The sequence below is a fragment of the Pollicipes pollicipes genome, unplaced genomic scaffold (assembly GCF_011947565.3).
Source record: "Pollicipes pollicipes isolate AB1234 unplaced genomic scaffold, Ppol_2.1 Scaffold_3087;HRSCAF=3621_pilon_pilon_pilon, whole genome shotgun sequence".
In the NCBI taxonomy this organism is placed as follows: domain Eukaryota; kingdom Metazoa; phylum Arthropoda; class Thecostraca; order Pollicipedomorpha; family Pollicipedidae; genus Pollicipes; species Pollicipes pollicipes.
In genome coordinates this window covers 25056698-25078605 of record NW_023596225.1, presented here as the reverse complement: position 1 = coordinate 25078605, position 21908 = coordinate 25056698, and the positions used below count along the sequence as shown (strand labels likewise).

At 53.5% G+C, this 21908-nt stretch overlaps 2 protein-coding genes across 3 annotated transcripts in view; both read right to left on the bottom strand.

The window, feature by feature from the left end:
* Positions 1–298: 298 nt before the first annotated feature.
* LOC119090481 (twisted gastrulation protein homolog 1-B) lies at positions 299–10188 on the bottom strand. 2 transcript variants are annotated; one of them, XM_037213301.1, is made up of 6 exons: positions 10171–10188; positions 8327–8495; positions 6445–6676; positions 4074–4277; positions 3188–3392; positions 299–870 (listed from the first exon to the last, which is right to left on the bottom strand). In XM_037213301.1, the coding sequence occupies exons 2-6, from the start codon at positions 8420–8422 to the stop codon at positions 768–770; spliced, it is 840 nt and encodes a 279-aa protein (XP_037069196.1). In that variant the 5' UTR covers positions 8423–8495; positions 10171–10188; the 3' UTR covers positions 299–767. The 2 variants fall into 2 exon arrangements, with proteins under 2 accessions (XP_037069196.1, XP_037069195.1); XM_037213300.1 differs by lacking the exon at positions 299–870 and adding an exon at positions 1469–2828.
* A 4288-nt stretch (positions 10189–14476) lies between these two features.
* LOC119090640 (kunitz-type serine protease inhibitor Bt-KTI) overlaps positions 14477–21908 on the bottom strand; it is a 7981-nt gene continuing 549 nt past the window's right edge. Inside the window, exon 2 of the mRNA XM_037213483.1 lies at positions 14477–15176. Within this exon, the coding sequence (XP_037069378.1) occupies positions 14995–15176 (182 nt within the window). The 3' untranslated portion in view covers positions 14477–14994. The remainder of the gene's footprint in view (positions 15177–21908) is intronic.

The window sequence follows — 21908 nt, the reverse complement described above, 5'->3', positions numbered from 1 at the left end:
CCCCTCACACACATACACACACCACCCGCATGTGCACACTCGCGCCCCGCGCGTGCACGCACGCATGTGCGCGCAAATGTTTGCCATGGACTTCGGTCAGACCACTGCCCAAGGACGGTGATGGTTTTAACTGCGCAGCTCATTGCAAACTGGACACCACGTGGCCTGAAGAGTGATCAGTGTGAGGGGGAGGGGGGAGGGACAGATGGCGTGGAGGGCTAACCACCAGGAGCTGTACTGCGCCGAACCGGCCGTTCCAGCATGATGACGCCTGACTGTGTGCCATGCATACAAGCGATGGCTTACTCTATTCGTATATTATATTCCGGCGCACACGGCGCTCGGACGGAGGGCCGCTGACGGCCCATATAAAAACACAACTGCAGAGCCGGCGGAGCCTGCGCGGCGCAGCGCAACGCAACCCACCACACATATGACACAGTATCTGGCACAACAGACGCGGGCGGCCGGCCGGCCCAGCCCGTGCCGTTTTGTACGTCGTCCGGGGCCACGCGGGCATCACAGAACGGTGGCCCGGCTCCCCGGGCCGGGCCACGCGAGGCTCGTTTTCTCGAGCCGGGATGTCGCATCACCGTCACGCATGGCACTTGTGACGCGTCGCCAGGTGTGACGCAGCGTGCTCGTCACCGGGCGGCGGGCTCTTCCGCGCCGGTCTGCGTCACCTCGCGGTGCGGTGTGCGGGACGCAGTTGGTCCGCGTGCCGACAGGTGGCAGCACCATCGTCCAGGTAGCTGCGCCGTCGGCCACTACTTGAGCACATTGCTATTGTCGTCGCCGTACTCGATGAGCGCGTCGTCCAGCTCTGTGTCCGATATGTCTGAGTCGTCGTCCTCCGTGCAGCGCAGACACCTGTTAGACGGGCACGTGAGGGTCACGTAACAGCTCGTATAACTGACCAGTGGCCCCGTCAGCAGGCGAGCCGTTGACCCGACCCAACCTCACCCCAGAGCTGAGGTACTCTGTGCATCGGTGTCATTCAAGTCCCGTGGTATGAGCCCGGCATGGGTATGACGTACCTCTGTCTCACCAGAGCAGACATCATCGCAGTGGAAGGGACAAACACAAAAGGCATTCGAGTTTCACGTTGGCCCGCACTTGAGAGGGGTTAACTCTCAGTATCAGCTGGCATAAAGGATATTGTTACAGCAGCGTATACTTCACACTACCTCACGAAACTTCTCGTATGCTACATCCTGATACGCGAGACCTCCGCTCGAAGCATGATGAAAATAGAGGCACGCATAAATGTCTTGTGGTTTTTAGCTCGCGGCTAAAGATATGTGGTCGGCATGTTATTGGGTGGATTTCTTGGACCAGCGCCCACGTCAAGCATGGCTTGTAGCGTTAGCCCACGTGATTGCGGTGAATGCCGAGCGTGCCGCCTGGCTCGGTACGGTCTGTCCCGTCTTCAGACGTCGCCTGACTTGTAGGGCGGCCGTTGCCACCGTCCGCAGGCCATCTCAGTCAGGGGCAAATAGGGAGTGCCTAAAGCGTCTTGAACCCATCCTGCCATAGGTGGATGAATCAAAACACCGGTGCTCTAACCAACTGAGCTATCGGGACGGACGTGAATATCACAGTAGTAAGCTTAAAAAGAGTATAATGCAGTCATCTTCATGACACTCAGAGGGGAGGACCGCTATTTGGTCGATAACAATGTAGCTCCCAATGCCTAAGTTAATTCGAATGAATCACACCTGGGCGTAGCTTATCATGCCACAACGTAAACGAAACGACAGAGAAAATCCGCAGGGAACCGGTGGTGAAATGGTTAAGCTGCGCGTCTGGGGAATCAGAAGTACGGGGCTTGATTCCCCGCGACGCCCGGTATTCCTGCCAGGGTGAGGGGCAGGTGACGCCACATAGTCTCAGCAGCTGAGTAAGTAATCTGATGTGCCCAATGAGGGCAGCGATAAAACTCGCACGCGGATCCTGGTGAGCGCGTTCAGCCGGCCTGTGGGCCCATCCAGCGACGTTCAGGGGCAGCGGTTGACACGGTAGTATGACTCGCCTCAGCTTTCTGCTGCGTGAACGGAGGTGACCGTGCAAGAGCAGGTGTGCTTATCGTGTCCCCGCGTTTTGCTTCCGCAGGTATGCATGGCATGATCAGCTGAGTGAAGTAAGTGCTTCTAAGGACATGTCAAGCGTGCTGTACTGGTTGGCGAATCATGAAATCCATCTCGGACTGAATATATTTGAATACTGAAACTGCGGCCACAAACTGGTCGCATGACTGCCTCCGCGTTATCGGAACGTTGATCTGCATAGTGAAGGGACGCACTGCAGGACAGTGGTATGGCAGCGATGAGCCCCGTAGCTCTGGTGCTTCGAGAGGCAGAGCTCTTTTGATTGCGTCGTCATGCCAGCTTCGGCGAAGCCAATGATCCAGTCACCGCAGCAGCAAGCGCAGCCCCAGCACCACGTATTTCGCGTACCAGCCGCAGACGGAGCCCGGTCGCATGTGGGGTGATGATGCATGTATTATACAATGAAAATACTACACAGAGCTGCCCCGTGCAGCGTAGCGTGCAGAAGCGGCCTGGGTCCACCGCCCGGCGAGTCCATACCCCGCGCTGCTGTGACCAGAAGGTCCGGCGGGTTTGGCCGCCGTCCCCGGGCCCGACCGCGACCAGCGAACAGCCCTCCCTCATGAGCCGGCTCAAATCACGACGGTATCTGCCGGCTGCTCCGTCGACGCATGCGCAGAGCGCGGCTCCGCCCACATGCTGGCAATGAGCGCGTCGTCCAGCTCCTCGTCCGACACGGCGTTGTCGTCCTCGTCCTCCTCGGCGGCGCAGTTAGGGCACCTGGTCAGAGAGAGGCGGCGGTCGGTCGGAGGCACGCGTGCACCAGCGCCCACCCGAGCGGCAAGCGGCATGCTGGGTGGCGAGGCAAGCGGGGGCGTGCGGGGGAACAGCGTTAGGTTAGTCCAAGCTTGACGGCGAAATAGCCATCACCGCACCAGCCATTGTCCGCGAGTGTCGGTTCATTACACCAAACCAATGCGTTCAGCGTGGCTCGCGCCACTCGCGCTGTTGAGAGAGCCCGACTTTCCTGCCCAAAATTAATCGGAAGCATGTATTGGCTTGCCAAAGCATCGACCTACGCCACCCACCAAAGCAGAAGCGGAAGCTCGTCGTCGCCGGCCACGTCTCGGCCGTCCCACCTGCTCTCGTTGATGCCGAAGTTGATGCAGGTGCTGCCAACGCATTCGCAGCAGCCGTTGTGGAACCAGCGGAAGCCGCTGGCGCCCATGGAGCTGCAGGAGCTGGAGCACTTGCCCCAGGAGCGGCACTGGGACATGTACGCCACGGTGCAGTTGAGTGTCACTTGGTCGCTGACGTCCGTCTCCTGGCTGTCGTCCACGGACACTGCGGCACGCGGGACACCCGCTCTGAGGCTCCCACTCTGACCAAGGTCACCCATTCTGGGGCCGCTGCGCTGACCATGGGTACCCCGGGTCAGTGCTCTGACACACTCGTGAGAAAGACCTGTCGCGGCTGGGATGCGTCGTCACTGAGCGAGGAGCGGGTGCCGAACGGCATTGTGGTGTCAGACGGGGTCGGACAAGACTGCTGTTTGTTGGTGCACTAACGAACGAAAAGACCAGTCGTGGGAAGTTGGGAAGGTAAGCACGCAGCCAGTTCGAGCGGCAGGTACATGTCATCGCCAAGAGGGGAGGGGAGGGCGGGGGTACCTACGCTTCTACGCGGTAGAGAGGGCTGCTATTTTGTGCACCATTGCGTCGATTTGAGGTTTTCCTCAACCCAGCCTTCAGATATACAGGCATAACAAACTGCAGATGTAAACCAGACGTAAATCCGGTGCGTGTAACAATGCCGTTAATAGTGACCTGACGAATGGACCGCAACTCGTCCAGTTACCCTGTGTGCCGACACGCTCGTTCGCGAAGTACACTCTGCTCAGAAGCCTGGCGAGTTTGCCCGCAAATACTGCAGCCATCAGGCGCATACAAGCTTGTCAGTGAGCGTCGCAGTCCTGGGAGGACTGACGGACCCCTGCGCCCCTGAGGGCCGCCGCCCACTGCTCACCGATCTTGATCTTGTACTTGGTGCTGCTGTGCTTGAAGCTGGTGATTTGGTGGTCGACGGGGAAGGTGTAGCTGACCCAGCGCTGGTTCTGGTCGGGCGTCTCGGTCAGCAGGCGGAAGAGGCTGATTTCGGGCTCAGCGAACTCCTCCACCTCCGAGTGCATGGCCAGGTCTGTCCAGCTTCGCTCCGGCTTCGGGCACATCTCTGCCGAGATTACCGTGTGTTAACGTTACGGGGAACGCGTGCTAACGTAGGAGGAACGCGCGTTAACGTTACGGGGAACGCGTGCTAGCGTTGTGGGAACGCGTGCTAGCGTTACGGGGAACGCATGCGGGCGTTGCGAGGAATGCGGGTTAACGTTGTGGGGAACGCGTATTAGCGTTGCCTTGCGGGGAACGCGTGGTGACGTTGCAGGGTACGCGAGCTTAAGTTTCGAGGAACGCGTGCCAGTGTTGCGGGGAACGCATGCTCACGTTGCGCGTGCTTGCAATCCGACTGGGTACGCGGCCGGGCTTGTCCAGCTCTGCCCCGGCTGGGGGTACGCACCATTCTTGTGAACCTCAAATGCGGTAAACCGACAGCCAGGGACGTAACCAAAGAGGTGAAGGCGAAAAGAGTGCCCTTCCCCCTGGAGAGCTGGAGTCGAAAGATGATATCCAGGCGGTTAAAGAGCGGCTAATTTCCGTGATGCGGATAGTCTCCTCATAAACTGGCAATGGAACAGTGACGACAGAACTTTCTACGACGTTTCCAGACGGATCAAGGGCCTTAGATCGGCAAAGAGGCCTACACTAGTCTGAAATGAAATTCCGGTATAAAGAAGAGAGAGCTTAACCTAAAAATAAAATTAAAAAAATATTTTTGGGACTTAATGTAAAGCTGTGGGACTGGCCGAGTTGACAAAGGCTCTCTCACAAACTAGCCCCCTCCCCTGAGAAAATCCTGGATTCGTGGTTACCGCAAACTGATTCCAACGCCCTACGGGCTTCATGGGCTGAGTTAAGTCCTCCAAGGAAGTTAAATCATAGTTACACATGTAAAGATTTTAAGCTTCTGACCATGACGGTAAATGACATGTCACCTCTGTCTCCATGGTCATATCCGTAACGTTTTGTTGAAACGTGACAAATCAAGCGTACTCATCGCAGGAAATGCCCTTCAAAAATTCCTAACTTTATATTTTTGAGGTGCATTACTACCGTTCTTACCGTTTTCGCAGTTTAGGCCATCCAAAGTCAGGCTCAGTCCATCTTGACATTTATGACCAGATTTGATCTTTTAAAGGTCAAATGTTGAGCCTATTTGAACCTTAACTGCAAGCATCTTAAAGCTTAAAAAATTGCCGACGCTGTTTGTACCAATGATGTGGTTCGGTAACTTCTTCATAGAACCGGACGGACCAGTGAAACAATGGCCTTCACCCCTTTGACCTGGCATGACAGCACCTTATAACAGACTCAACTGTCGATGGTAGCTGGTGTCTGTCTGATAGTTTTCTTAGAGTTATCAACGCCGTTTGCCGCATTTCCGCAACATGAGTCTATTATAAAGTTCTTGGCTGCCCCTTATGACCTAATTTAAGCTGGTAGAGGCCACATTTGCTGTTTCAAAATGACGTATTTCTTCTACCACTTGACGTGATTTTTTCGATGCCGTTCCTTCTGGGCCCCAGCCTGCTTAGTTCTCGAAATTTCGGGGGACTCTGAGGCAGAGGTGGAGTTTACCAAAAAAGCCTACTCACAAGGTAGGCAAAAGGTGGGTGTTTCCATGAATTTGGCCCATTTTCATATCAAACTTGAGGTACTGGATGACGCGGAGGGGCGGGGGCGCTTAAGCGCCTGCTCCTTCAACTGAACTGGGAACTGCGCACCTCCTCTGAGGCCAGCTTGTAGAGCCAAGGTAAAGAAACAAACGTGTGTACGAGGAGGGTTAAAGCACGTGCACTCCGTCTGCAGAATTCACGGTCAGGTCAGGGTAAAGGTCACAGGGTCACTACCGGCGACTTCTCGCACAGTTATTTAATCTGGTCGCATCAGTGGATTCAGAGCGCGGACGAGCGGACGAGCGTGCGTGCTGCGAAGTGCCGTTAATGCGCGTAGTGCTACCCTCTTGTGTGAAATTGCAGTCTGGAGATTCATGTTACGTTTAACTGTTGCATTGAAGTCTCCATACTTCACGTAATGGTAAGTAACATAAGCAACGCGCAAAGCAAATTTTGTTAAAAGCGGTAGTGACCACCAGGGCTACTGCCCAACGGGAATAAGCCCATCGCCATTGTGTTGGAGAGCCGCTCCATAGCGTGAAACGAAATTAAACACGTGAGCTAAACCTAAAAAGCATGACGGGTACGGCCACGACGCACGATACTCACTGAAGCAATAGCAGCACTCTTCGTACAGCTCGTCCAGGCATTGAGCGCATTCCTTGCAGCAGGTGCAGTTGGTGAGGTTTGTCATGTCGCACTTGCAGCTGCCGGTCAGCATACACTTGGAGGCGATGCTGGCGCACACGGCCTCGTTGCAGGCGAGGCTGGGCGTGCCAAGGAAGAGGGCTGCCAGCAGACACGCGGCCGCCAACACCGCCGCCGCCGTCCGGAGCGCCTCCTGCCATAGCACCACGTGCCAAGGATTTACACAAGAATAGCGGTCATTGGTATGCAGGCGTGCAAAAGCACGCACTTCTCGCACCGCGTGCGTACCTGACGTGGTCGGAACCGGTTCGAGTGGGGTGAGTTGATGGGTTTAAGTAATGAAGTCACGCAGACTACGTAGTTAAAAATAGGCTTGGGATGGAACATTTCTCTCGCATTTCATGCTACCACCAGCGTCCATTTCAGATATGTCCCACCGCAGCGCAAACACCTTATCACAAACTACGCTCGTTCACGTCCAAGCAGCGCCGCCGCAAAAACATTTTGCATGAGGCCGCAGGTATCTGTGCATCGCTGAAGCCCCATTAATGACTATCAGCGGGAAGAGTGTACCGTAGGAATCCGCAAGATAGAACAGAAAACGTCTCTTCCCCAGCGTGCGCTCATAGAGGACAAGGCCGGGACAGAGACGGACGCCAAACGCGCACTGTGGTTCTTGCAACAGACTGAGTAAGCGTCGCCACTTTCCCAGTGTCAGGGATGTAAGCTATAGCACCTGAGCACAGGCGATAGGGAAGACTTGGGAGCTGCCGTTTTGACCAAATTTTATCTCGTGCACGCGGGACAGAGTGATGGGATTCTCGCTGGCTCAGGCCCGGCATCTGTGACTTGGGCATGCCACACACTACACAGAAAAGTGTCGGCAGAGTTGTCACTTGCAAACGACACATTTTTCGGATTTAAGGTACATCATGACACCATTTGGAGGAGACAAGAAGATATTCCAAGTCGAGTTCGCTGTTCATTTACAATAAAGATTATGTTGACTTAGGAGTCCATGGCACAGGTATTGTTTGCTTCATTGCCTTCCGCGGAGAGCGGTCGACGCTAAATGATGAGATGTTTTGCGTTGCTAAACCAACAGCAGGTCATATTAAACATGGTCCAAAATAATTTCGGAAGGCTGCACCAGATTTCACGCAGTGCGAGCGCAACGAGCGAAAGCGAAAAGAAGAAGTAAGGGTCCAGGACAATGCACCTGTGTCCTGGATATTTTCTGAAGGTGCGCGGCTTGTGAGCCTTCTCTGAAGCACTGCTTTATGACGCGGAATTCTGAGGAAATGTTGGTGGGGAAATCTTCGTCATCTTGCGGCGGAGGGCAAGACGACCGATTGATCGTTTTGCACTTGGCGGAACAACATAGATGCACCTTTTACTGAAGTAATCTCTCAAGCGTCCCGGTCAGTCGTTCATCAACCAGGTGGACTTGAAGCGGCATAAACTCCTTTGAAGGGTCTTATTGGATTGGGGTTTTATGGCGCGCCGACTGCGGTGGTCATTTTGCCTGGAGGGTCTAAGCCCTGCAACGTCACAGCCGCCAGCACGGCGCGAAAACCTTGCAGCGCTCAGCGGGACTCAAGGCCGTTTTGATTCGTCAGTTGCCATGCACTCTCCAGTATAAGCCTGTTTGAAGTTGGTGACTGGTTGGTGACTGACCGCCATGTCCTGCATCCATTCTCTCCTACACCGGAGAGAGCTAGGACGACAGCTTGAGCTGGCCCGTCAACTTTGGCGTGTGTCGTCACGCGGGGCAAGCTAGGTCCAGCGCTCAGCACCGTCACAGGTTGGCAGAAGCGAGGCCGCCACTCCGTCGTACACTCACCATGCTGGCGACGATGCTGGACGCACGGCTGGGACGCTGCCGACGCGGAGCCGGAGACACCGTCCCGACTCTCGAGCTCGCTCTGCACAGGAGCATCCGCCAGGCCGTCTCGGCCCGAGCGAGCCGCCGGTGCCGGATCCACACAACTATCGCGCCAGCCGCACCGTCGCTGCCGAGGGAGGCGGACCCGTCTGCTGCCGGTGGCGGTAAGGGGGACACGCTCAGTAAGGTGTTGGCTGGCTATTATCCTGTGCTTGCCTTGTGGATGGTACACTGGGTCTGTCTTGCGACTATCGTTATGCTGTGAGGCTTAGGCCAGGAGACTGTGTCAGGGGCTATTTTGACATGTTGACTATGGGGAAGAATTGCCCCCAGCAACCGCCAGGTTCTTCTGAGTCAAAATCGCCCCCCTCCCCGTTAGATGAAACCGTTGCTTTGCCAACAGGTCACACCCCGCCATATCTTTGATACGTTTTTGACATAGTTTGTAGAGAATACATATATTGGTAAAAGTAGTTTTTCTGGGAAAGGAAAATGTCGAAAAGTGACGTAAGTGCACAGCTGATTTTTGTTGATACCGGGCAGGCTTCTGTTTCAGCTGGCAGTGGTTGGCCGTAGGTGGGTGCGAATATTTTAACAACGATGTCACCAATAAGTGCTCTTAATGCTTGTGACAATATAGCAGCATTCCGTTCTCACTGGCTCGATTTCACAAACTGCTGCGACCACTAACAAAATATAGCGATCGCACGACATGAGTCGAATTTTCTGGCGGACCCAAGAAAAGGAGAGGTTGCAAATGCTGGCACGCTCGAGAGGAAAGGATGATACACCCCAAAGCAATCTTGTTTGTGGCATGATTGCAAAATTCGACACAATTCGACGCGGCAAAGTAGATTTGCCCGAAGTAAACACGAATCTAACAACGGAATTGTGAACGTCATAACCCACGGTTAGTCAAAGCTCAAAACTGTGAATTTGTAGCTGCTTAAATGCTATAAAACTTCCTTTACCAACGTTTAGATAATTTTGGACTATGTTGGAGCACCGTGAATAACGACGTTCGTGGCACAAACATTCAATCATTGTTTGCAAACTGTTTTTGGTGCGTTCGAAGCAAATAAAGAGTTTTAAGCGTGTCAGCGTCCCACCATCAACAATTTTGAGCATTGTGAAAACGTTGGTCGCGACATTCACGACCCACATGTTCCACACTTGTCCGCCACCGGTAAATGGACTACGCTGACTCGAATGATCTGCACTCTTGGCACCAAAAGAGGGTTTTTGAGCGCTGAACATTGCTCTCAGGCGTGAGAAGATTGTAGTGCCTTCCAGAAGATTTATAGTACCTTCCAGAAGGCCTTCCAGAGGCTGCGATCCCGCAGCGATTTGCTATCGACTTTAGTTCCGCTATGTGTCGCTGCCACTTTGAAAACTGAGCCATAATCTGACATCTGAACGAGCGCGTTGATGGCCGCACGTGCTTTTAGAGGAAACGGCTAAATAAAGGTGTTTTCTTTTACCTCGGGCAAGTGTCCACAATGAAAACCATTCGAGCAATGCAAATCCATTGCAAGATACCGAAAAGGCTTTTTTTGGTTGTATTCCGTACTTGAAACACAAACCAAAAACAAAGGGTATTAAGACTCGCATGCGGCTTCCATCACGCTGCAGAGCATGGTGTGCTCCTATTGGGGTTCCGATCCTCCTTGTGGGAGGCATCTGCGACAGTAGTCTCCGGGCCTGTCCGCGCCGTCGCGGGGTGCATCGCCGGCGCCGACAGGCCCTTCCCCGCGCGGCGCCTGGCTTGCCCCACTGCGGCCGGCCGGCCTCGGCCCGCTCACCTTGGTGAAAATGCTGGCAACGCCGGCGGCCAAACCGAGGGCTTCCAAAGCGTCCTGCGTCGCAGGTCACGACTCATGTCGGACACGGCTCACGGTGTAAATCACCGGTCGGTGCCAGAGGCGCTCTCAGGCATACGCGGCAGGGGGGCTGCGGCCCCAGGCCGCGCGTGCCCCGAATTCCAGGCGCCATCCGGCGGCAGTTGGTAACAGCCGGTGTGTTCCCCCCTCCCCACCTGACTTCCGCTGTCTCCGCCCGTGTCATTAGCGGGGTGCGCCCCACAGCGGGGGGCCACAGGTGTGCGCCGTGGAAGGACCTCCGACCGGCCGCACCTTCTCAATGGGTGCCAGCGGCGGATTCATACAACAGTGCCGCACCACCCGCACGACCCCGCCCGGGACACGTGCGGCACGTGTCCAGTACCGTGGGAGAACACGGTGAAATATGCGGATGGGCCTCACCCATCCGCGAGTCGTGCGAAACAATTCCTTGTTTGATGTACGAGCTAATACTAGTGAGGCATTTTTCAAGTGCATTTTTGGATCGGTGGCCGGTTTTAGAGAGCAGAACTGTAACGTCACACTGTGTGAGCTATAACTTCACACTGTGTGAGCTATAACTTCACACTGTGTGAGCTATAACTTCACACTGTGTGAGCTATAACTTCACACTGTGTGGGCTACAGCTTGTGATCTCATTTATATGCGCACAGACCGTTCAGCGTACGAATGGATTGCGCCTGGGAAAGCTGGCAAACCTTCCGGCATCCATCGAGTAAAGGCCTTAGTCCAGCCGAACTCGAACTCTGGCTCAAGGGGTTTTAAGATCCGACTTGCGTGAGCCAGTTCATTTTAGGAATGATTTGAGATCAGACTCTGACCCGACAATTTTTATCACGTGGTCCCAAGGCTATCGTGGTCTGAGGTTTCGCTCAAGGCACCAGGACTAGATCTCTGACTCCGGAGATTTCGGAAATCTGTGGCTCGGACTGATTCCATTTTTGCTGAAAATTTAGCTGCTGTTGAATTTTCATAGCAGAACGTAACCTGTAAATAATAATTTTGATGCACACATGCTGTTCGGTGGCCTCACACCAATTCTGGATTGAATCAGATATATCAGGTTTGTTTTGAATGGCCATGGTTCGGTCCAGGTTGGCTTGCATTGGACACTAAAGCATCACGATGGTCATCAGCATCTAACTGTGATTTGGGTTGATATCTATTAAGCGAGACTATGGGCCAAGACAATTTTCATGCTGAAAATTACCTGCCTTGATATACCAGGAGGTACTGTCTTAAAGCAGACTTTCAACAGTCGTTACAGCATATTAGAATATTTGACGCTTTCAACAGTGCTTAAAGTAACGCATAAGCAAGGTTAAACAAGGTAAAACACGATGCATGGAGGTAAGAAAATGTGCTGAATCCCTGCAACCTTTAATAAATGAAAAGAAAGCCAAGCCAACCACAGAGCTGTCAGCCAAACTCCCACTTCATGGCACTCGATACACTGTTCTATATCTAAGAGCTGTATGATCTCTGTTGCGGGACAGAAAGGTATCGATGACTTGTACCGAGCATTGGTTGAAATATAGTTCACCATAGGAGAAAGAACATTTGCGCATTCGTTTAATCACGCAGCTTCTAACCACAGATACACGATACTATGCCAAGCGCAGCTCAAACCATAAATGGCCAAACCAAAGTTTCATCAGTGTTCAAACTAGCACAACGTTAAAAAAGTACCCTGCTTCAAAAGCAACCGTTAAGTGACATTTGATGATGACGTCCGTGCATTTAGCCTCGGAAAAATTACTACTATTCAGCGATTCTGGCCTCTGTCGTAAGCAATTGTCCACGCTGTGTCGCGGCGTTTTTAAAGAGTGCGTTTTAGAGACGACATTTTTTGCCTCAAATGCCATTCCCACTGGCTTTTCCCCGCCTGCTCTGCGTTTGTGAACCGATAGCAACTGTGGGTTTTAAACTCCGAGTGCATTGACCTGGTCAATGTGTGCGGTCTTATTTATAAGCGACGATGTCGCTGCCACTAAATCACTATGTAACGACCATGTCACTGCACGGACGGCCGTGCTACGCCTCCGGGTCACGGGCGCCGCCATGATGTGCCCCGGCGTCGGGTCACGGGCGCCGCCGAGGTGTACCGCGGCGTCGGAGCAAGAGCACCACTGAGGTGTATCCCGGTGCCAGTCGCGCCGCGATAAGGAACTCGAAACGACGCTGTGGTCAACGGCCGGGGCCCCCCTCCCGCCCGCCATCAAACACCGCCCCTGCGCGGTGGCGCAGACGGTCGAAGAGAGGGGGGGGGGGGGGGGGAGCGTGCACAGGGGAGCGTCCCGCGGGCCTTTGGCTCACTCGGGACCGACGATTAAGTTCTGAGGGCCAAAGGGACCCCGTTCGCTGGCTGGAATCGCACTCAGGTCCCGGTCCGCAGGGCCGGATCTCCTGATGTCAGTCAGGCGCCGATTCCGATCGGCCCTTTACGCCGATCGGGTCGATGAGAGCCAGGGGACAGGGTCTGGGTTAGCTCGGAGACGCTCACGCTCGACTGATGGCGGCCGGTGGCCGAGGGTGCCAAGTGAACGTTGGTCCGGACCCTGTCGACGACATCTCGAGGAGGCTGGACTTCGCGGCCGGCGAGTATGGCGGCATGTGAACGACTGATCCCTCGGCAAGGAGTCGGTCTGTGGTCGGACCGCGCGGCAGAGGTCACACGGCGACGGTCAGGTCACCTCCTCACAGTGGTGGTGGATGACTGACTGGGGGCCACACGACTCCGTATAGTGTGAGCCCGAGCTGACGCGTGCCCCGACTTTTGAACTATTTTGCAATTTACGGTGCTTCCGCGCGGTCTAGTAGGGAGCGTGCGTTGGAATGGTCATGTGCAGCGTTATATGCTTCGTCGTTTGTCGACCAAAGTTGTCGCAATGAGATCTGATTGGCGAAGCATTGTGTGTTAAGCCACCCCGGAGACACGTCTCCGGTCCCAGCTCCCGGAGACCGGGACGTCAACAGATGCAGTGATCTGCTCTCCCCGGCCAGTCGCGCACTTACATCGGAAATCCAAATGATCTGTTGAATAGGCCATTGAAGTCATTTCACCCGCAGGTTCTGACGGTTGACAGCGTGCTGTTCTGCGACGAATACCCGTCATGTGATGGTGCGAGTGAACAGCTGCGGCTGCTGGCCAGCCACCCACCCCAGTTCTTCGGCAGGCAACACTCAGGGCAAGAGATAATAAAGCCTATTCTGATCGGGACAAGTATAACCAGCACCAATGTTATGCTGCTAGGTCCGCATAACTGTATCCACCTGATCCGCCGTTTTCATAACTCGGACTGACAGGGGTGTCGATGCGACCCACTGGTGTGGAGGTAGTAATGGAGATAGTAATGGAGAAATAGCTTGAAGATATATTAATGGAAATAGTAATGGAGACAATAATGGAGATAGAGCAGTGACGGAGACGGAGCTTAGCGGAAAAAGACAGGGGATAAGTCTCAACAAGATCTTGCAATTACTGCCAGTTTCTATGTCGTCAGGTCAATAATTTACCTTTTTGACAGGTCAAATTTAATTTTTCTCAGAATTACCTTCCTTAGCTTTACATCATGTATATAATACCAGACCTTGTGGCGACACAGTTTAAGCAGGCGTGTTTCTTGTTGAGTTTTGAGTATAATATGGTATATACTTATGTTTTTAACGTGTTTTTTAATCATATCTGGTTCCGTTAATGAAATGAAGTCGACCCACCACTCGCGTTCCAAGGCACCGTCGGTTGCCGCCTGCCGGCCACTCCGTCTGTATATCACCGCGCAGTGCTCCTCAAACCGGCGCCGCTTCGAAACCAGAAATGCTAAGACACAAAGTAGACCCATTTGTGTAGCAAAAACACACGCAGCAGATGCTCCATAGACTTCTGGAAAATTGGGCGCGATTACACAGCACGCCGTAGAGGTATCCTAAAAACCCTAGTTTGGGGAGCCGCATCGACCCCCTCCCCCCCCCCCTACCCTACCTACCCTACCTACCAACCTCCGTCCTATCAGGGGGGAGGTTAAAGGCGCTATCTAGTCAGCATAAACTGACTCGATGAAGTCAACTAGATGACTCGATGAGATCGCTTCACAAGGTCAGTAAAAACTGACCGGTGCAGGAAGCAAGTTCTTATGCCGGATGCGGGTGGAATCATCATATTCATGCCAGCGCTTTCGCTGTGCTGACTTCTCTGTGCAGGCTACACCCAACCTGCTTGTGGAGAAAGTCAGAACTGGTGGGCCTGGGTATTTTGTCGGAGCGTCGATTTTGCGACTGGTTACCATGACGAGGTGCAATGGCATTCTGAAGAATGACGAACTGATGCGCCGATGAAAGGACGAGTGACGAGCTCTGATAGCGACTTTAAGAGGTGAGTGTTGAATGTATTGCAAAACACGTGCATTTGAATGATTCATGACCTTCATTGCAGTGACACATTGTGCAAACAAGCGAGGGCAGAATGACTAACTGCCAAAACACTATTCATTTCCATGCCACAACAGCAAAGGTAAATAAATACCGTACAAAAGCAATCTCAGCAGCTTACGAACATTCACAAAGCGCAGATCAGCACATAAGAGGCGTATATTACCTTACACACCACATACACACCCCTCATCTTACGTGCTGTGTACACAGCCAGCAGAGGCACCCTCGCTTTTGACATCACCCGCGCTGCCATGCAACGTGGGCGCCCATGTCCGCCATGTCGTCTGCTTTCCGCGCCAGAGACAACCCGGTTCCGTCTCCTCCGCCGCGCGCTCTTCAGTAGCCGCCACAGGCCTGCTGACACTGGTGTCGCTTCAGGAAGTTGTTGGCGTTGCCGTCGCAGCCGCCAAAGATGAAGGGCTGGCAGGTGCCGGTGCTGGGGTTGAAGGCGTACCTCTGGAAGTACGCCCTGCAAGGGCCGCGAACCACAGGGAGAGAGCAAGCGGACCCTGAACTCCCTGCAACGAGAGAGAACAGCGTTAGAAAGCGTCGGAAAAGGTGGGGCTGGACCAGGCCGGACAGTGCCGGACAGTGCCAGATGGTGCCGAACAGTGCCGAATGGTGCCGGCATCATTCGTCTCTGGTGTTTTTCCCCCTCGTGTTATTCAGCGTGGTCTTGTGCTACTCGTTTATTTCGCCCGTTTCCAAAGAAACGACTCGTGATTTGGTATGACAACAGCTAACGTCGTGTACGCGACCCACGATCACATAAGCGATCCGCACATACTTGGAACATGCGTCACATCTGGTGTGGAAAGCTTCAAATTGCCACGGAATTTTCTCAGCCGGGGTTGCGAAGAATGGAGGCACGGTCGTCCATGGTAAGGTTGGGAAATTTCTTTCCGGCCCACTCCCATAGGGCGAATAAATGTTGTCGAAAAAATGTGGTGACTCAGTCGACTTGCCCCTTCCCCTCTGCACCAGTTACCATGCCCCCAAGAGGGCATGGTTACTGGTGCACCCCAAGAGGTGTTCACTCTGATGCGTTGGGTGTGACCTTAGACCTAAGCACATCACGTGTGAAAAAGGAACCAAAAAGAAATTGAACTGTGAGAGGGTGAAACAAAAGGGGTAACCGTAAACGGGGCAGTGAAAGAGGCGTTAAGGTAAACTGAAACGAGAAGCTGTAGTGAACAACAGTGCTCATCAGAGCATGAGCCGATGGCGCAGACTGCATGTACTACATTTAAGTAATACGGCCATAGCTATACTGCCAGGTGACAACTAAAACGAATGCTCTCCTTTTCCGTGATTGCAAAAGTTTGCACGGCATGAATTGTTGCGTCTCGCATCTCAACGAGACCCACGTCTTCCAACTACCGACGGGCTCTGCTCAGTGTCTTTCCGAAGGCCAAACCTGCGTGAGAATGCAAGTCACCTGCACCGTCAAAATGGCTACGACAAGCCATCATGCTCGATGGTTGCATTACAGCAGCCACCTGGCTGCGCATTGCAAGGGGTTTTATTGCGCAAGGTTATTGATTGAATGGCTAGAAGTTTGGTTTAACCTCTGCTTCGACGTTCATGCATGAATGAGTTGAGGCTGAGGACAATGCCAAATTATACGGTGTGATAATGGTAACTGATAAGTAAAATAAATGAAAAATCGCTCATCCGTACCAGAACAAACGTCTGACTACAGCTTTTGCGACCAAAGTTATCCTCTGTTGCGTTTTTGTGTCGATCACGGCGTCCTCCCTTCCAGGAAGCCGGGTCCGCACTCGGTGTACCGCGTCAGACCTCTAGCACCGACCCTGCGCACCGCACCCGGGCCCCACGGTGCGCAGCGGCAGGAATCACGCCCCGATGAGGCCGTCAGTCCCCAAACACATCGGCCATTTGACCTGCGTGCCCGCCAGCAGCGGACCGGAACACACGGCGGAGCGAAGCAGGCGCGCCCGCGCCTACAGGACGGGCGCGCAAGCTCACAGTCGTCATGACCTTGGGACGGTCCGCAGCAAAACACCACGGCGCGCCGAGACACTGCAGGTGCTGTGGCGAATGTGCGTGCAGTCACGGATGTGCGTCACAATGTGCGGGCGTGAAGGCATTTACAGGCGTGCAAATAGGTGCATTGATGTTTACATCTGCACGTGATGCACACGGAAAATGGAGTGGAAGGTGGCAACAAGGCGATCTGTGACGTCATGCAAGGTGTTGGCGCTGAGCGTCTGTCCTGAGTCGGCATCTCTTTCAAAAGATGGGAAGCCATTAGATGAACTAACAATTCACGATGCCAACGGCTAACAGATGACCGCACAGATCAATGACGCCGACCCACCGGAAAGTCAACATGTAGACCTCCGCTCCCGGGACCTACAAACTAAACACCCCACGAGTCTGGCAGCGGCGAGACCGATAACGCCCCCAAGGTCAGACTCTAGCGAAGCCCAACCATGCGCCGTACGAGCGTCTTCCTGCGCGCGAGCGCCGCGGACTGGTGGTGACGGGGCTCGGCCGGCGGTCGCGAGGTGCGTCCCACTCGCTCAGCACGACTCATCCCACCTTGCGCCCAGCAGAGGGGGAGGGGGTCACGACACTCCTCTTCAACCGGAAGCTGCACCACACGATGCACAATGCCATGACCTGGACTGGCCCGCCGTCAGTGTGTGTACATGGGGGGGGGGGCGGAGAAGCAGCTCCGCGAGCGGGACGTGACACATTGACCTGGGCTGGCCCGCCGCCGATGTGTGTGTGGAGGGGGGGGGGGAGGAGAGGGGAGGGGCAGCTCTGCGAGCGAGACGTGGCATAATGACCTGGGATGGCCCGCCGCCGGTGAGGGAGGGGGGGGGGGCGGGGTGCAACTTCGCGAGCGGGACGGGGCCGAGTGACCCGGCTACGGCCTCGAGGAGCGGTACTTGGCAACTCCGGTCACCTGACGTCACCAAGGCTCCGAGAGGCGTCAACGTGTTTGGAGGTGCCGACGGCGCCTTGCAGCCGTGGTCTGAGTGCCTGGGTCATGGATCCCCTGTACACCGTAAACAACAGATCTCACAGCGACGGCGGAAGCAAGCTGTTGAAGGCCCTTGTCTGATACAACATAACAGGCTAGAGTCATGTTCTGCAGCGGTGTGCTGGTCAATACTAGATAATGCCCGTTCGTCGCTGGGCTAGTCTGGTGCATTGAATAACACGTGGCGGCGAACTCATTGGCCTTCCGCATAGCACGTCGGTGATCTCGGCAACCATTTAGCGCAACAGTTGGGAGTGGATGTACTGTGGCAGTGGTAGTGGATGCACAGAATAGTATCCAAAGCATGACATTCTTGCATTCAAAACGAACATTCCTGGATCAACCATGAGACGTCACACTTTCTCCCGTTGTGAGTCGTTACCTGCAACGCTCAAAAAAGAAAATAAGCCCTGCGACCGGCGCAGGCCCTGGGTGCCTTTGGGATTGCCGTTAGCCAAGTGCACTGCCGGCCTGGTGCGGCTTTTATTCGCTGTTTCTTCGCAGCCGCCCGAGGGGACGAGCGCCGGCTAGCCTCGTTCAAGTCCATATTTCGTCGTTTGATCGAGCTGCGACAACTCCGGACTGAGTCGACTGCAGCCAGGCGGCCGCGCTCTTCCTCTCGATCCACAGGGGTCCTCCTCGTCGGTTCGTCCCCCGTCCCTGTCCCACTGTGACTGTGGTGAGGTAGGCGTATGGGTGACAGAAGGCTGACACCAATACTAGTAGTAGGCTGACAACAACAGAAGCAGCGGGCTGGTCGGCGGCCTGCACGTAGTGTGCCCCAAGTGACTCTTTAACTCTTAAACTCATGCGGGAACTAGTGAGAACCGTATGGCAATTCCACAATGATGCCGACTACCGGCATAGCCAGGAATGTCAATACATGCTTGCCATGTGCTCGTTGAAAAGAAACATCACGCCATGTGAACATGTCACTAGGTATCAAGTGCTAAAACGCTACTCATGGAACACAAACCTACAACCGGACATAAGTCTACAACCAGCGCAATCGGATGCCTGTCTTATGATACGTTTAATGCACGCTGTGACCATGAGACGGTGGATGATGGTATATTTTGTTCCTGGGTTCAAATTTGAGAGCATGTTCGGTTTCAAACGGACTCAAACGACACTTACGAATACATAACAGATAGCTCGAACCAAACTCTCGAAGGCATGCCTCATCTTCTGACCATACGTTAGTTCTGAGTTTCGGTACAACATTGTATAAGCATAACAAAGCCTAAGGGAAATGCGGCGTGCAGAAGCGATGCTGGATGCACGGTATGGTGATCTGGCGCGAAGCACCAGACCAAATAAAGATGCCGAGTCCGTATGTGACACTGGACCGCATGAGGCCCAGGCAGTTCATCACGGATGCAGAATGGAGAATCCAAAGGCTTCGTCCAGTGGGTCATGGCATCCAGGGTCCTGTTCACAACGGGCCGTTTGGCCACCGGGAATTACCCGCTGTACCGTATGACGGGCAGCAACTGGAGACCGCACGGTCCGCGCCGGTTCAGCCGCCCACCCGGGTGGACATCCCGTCAGATTCAGTCCATCTCTTACGTCACACCGGGCGAAGAGCCCGCTCGTGAGTCCACCTCTGACGTCACACCGGGCGCAGCGCCCGCTCGTCATCCGGCCGGTAACGGACCGGCGACGACACGGGGCAGCCGGGCAGGTGCAGACGCCGGTCGTGGCAGCTTGGCGCGAGACCGGTCCGAGCTACGGGGCGTGGTTACTCTCGGGGCGGGCGGCACGGAGAGTGCTGCTTGCCCAGAGACAGCGAGAGCGATGGCTGGTCAGGCCGTCACCAGCAGCTTTTGCACTGTGATGGCCCCAATAGTGACGTCACTGTGATGGCCCCAACAGTGACGTCACTGTGCCCCAACAGTGACGGCGATATGGTAACATGGCGGTCATGTTGCCGGCGTGAGAGGGATTACTGCTGGAAAGGGCAATGACTCGGTATAAGAACGGTAACCGCACTGATACCACCGCCCGAAGACAAAGCTCTTGATCCCTTGCTTTCAAGACGACGCCCAAGGTGAGCTTCTGCAAACAATTACTGGTGGTCCGATCCGTGCGTCATTTGCACTGCCCGTGACAAATTGTCGCAAGCCACCTCCCGGAAAATCCCATGAGTGCTCGTGTGTCTTTCAACCGTATTGTAAGAGTGGTGGCTACAACGAGCCGGACTGTGACGGAATCCTGGCACGATCCGCATGATCCGCCGCCAGCACTAAGGCAGCAATAACTGGCTCTGACGCCGACCCCTCGAGCTGAACGGGTCTCGTCCCAACGCAGATGATGGGGAGGGTGCGAGCGGATTGAAGGCATCGAAATGTGACTGTTTTTATTTCAGAGGGGGAAGATCGATAGAAGGTACAGGGAGGAAAAGAATGGATTGCACCCATTCACGCAAGCGGTTGGACACTTATTTTCCCAACGCAAATCAGAGCAAACATTTTCAGCGTAATGAAAAGTATCCCCTAAAATGTCTAAGAATTGCGTGTGGTCTCTCGTGAAGCCTCTTTGACAGCAAATGAATTTGTTCTCACCTGAAGCCAGTGTGCTGGCAGTCGCTGTGCCCTAAAGTCAATCTTTTAGTAAAAAATCCACACCCTTTTCGGCATTCATTTCGGAATTGCAGCATAATGCAAATGTGTGATCTGCTTTTACAAGTGTGGCCACGAGGCAAGAAAGCCTTACGTAATAAAAAGTCCCAGCGTGAGTAATTCGGCGCAGGCATGAGTTTTCTGGATACTGGCATCTCTGCAACCGCCGTTCGCAGCTTCGTGCAGTTTTCAGAAACAAGACACACATTGCTTCAAACTATGCTTCAGAAACTACCAGGCGGTTGTAGGCAAGACATTCAAATGGCGGATTGTCCTGTGATGATGAATTTTTAGCAAAAGTTTGCTGCACCCAATTTACAAACGTGAGAAGAGAAACTTTCCTAAAAGTACAAATCTGCGCGATAAGGATAAACAATGAACCCAGATCTCGATGACCGCGGCGTCTCAGTGGCGCAAGATGGCAAACTGGCACTGCTTGACAGAGAAGTGTTATATATATATATATATATATATATATATATAATATAACAAGGAAGAGCTAACAACAACTAAGACAGTACTAATATTCTTATTCCTTCTAGAACAACCAGGAGAATGGAGAGACAGATGCAGTGATATTTCGGCTACACGGCTTTACCGAAGCAAAAATCATTACCGATATTCGTTTCGATAAGGGCATGTAGCCGAAATATCACTGCATCTATCTCTCCAATGTATTATATGGTCTGGTTATTCTACGAGGAATAGGGCTATGAGTACCATCCGATTTATACCTATAACGTTCCTCGCAAATGCACTTAACAAGTTACGTAAGGGCTAACGACCTTCGACATACCAGCAGGCACTGGTTAAACAAAATTGTGGTGCTAAACAACGATCCTATTAACGAAGCCCAGCATTTCGAGCTGCGCCTATCCTCATGAGCCATCCTCAAGAAACACTCGAAGATGAACGCGTCTTGAGATATTGAGCTTAGTCGATAGAATCACTGTTTGACACTGGAACATCTTTTAACCAGTACCTCCAGCATATTGCTAGTTGTTAACACAATAACATTGGACTCATAAAGCCGGAAAACAAGGATTTAAAGGCCTTCTCCTTTCAAATCGACATGCCTGCCCCCACAACAAAAAACATATTTGCATCCAGGCTACTAGGTCAGGCCTGGTTTCCTCTCAAAATTGCCGACTTTGGCAAATCGTGTTTAGCATTGCATGAACGATCTAATAAATTTTGGTTTCATTTGTCTTGCTCTTTCCAGTTCGAAGAAATCAGTGAGTAGGCATCTGACCCGCCCCACCAGGGCGGCGTTTACACAGGCCAACTTCAGCGCGAGGGAGAGCTGATTGGTGGAAAACATCGGCAACCAGCACAATGCAGACGTCAACCTAATGCGCGGCTTAAACCGGTGCACCATCTACCTACTACAAGCGGCATTAGCGCTGTTTGACGCAACGGCGCGCCAAGGATGGACCAGGAGGCGACCGGTCTCACCTTTCCGGAACCAGGACTCAAATATGCACTTACATAATAATAACACGCCAGATGAGACGTGTTGGCGGTATGTATGTATGTCTGTATGTACATTATAACACACCAGAGGAAGACGGTGGTCTGAAGAAGCATTCCATCCATGGTACTAGCGCCCCGTCTCT

What these genes read in the sequence shown, in the direction of transcription:
- LOC119090481 (XM_037213300.1), bottom strand. Translation starts at nt 8,422, where the DNA reads ATGCTCCTGTGCAGAGCGAGCTCGAGAGTCGGGACGGTGTCTCCGGCT. An exon ending in CCAGCATCGTCGCCAGCATG is followed by an intron (nt 6,677 to 8,326) that starts GTGAGTGTACGA and finishes GTGCTATGGCAG; the next exon opens with GAGGCGCTCCGGACGGCGGC. An exon ending in TTCGGCATCAACGAGAGCAG is followed by an intron (nt 2,829 to 3,187) that starts GTGGGACGGCCG and finishes CTCTCTGACCAG; the next exon opens with GTGCCCTAACTGCGCCGCCG.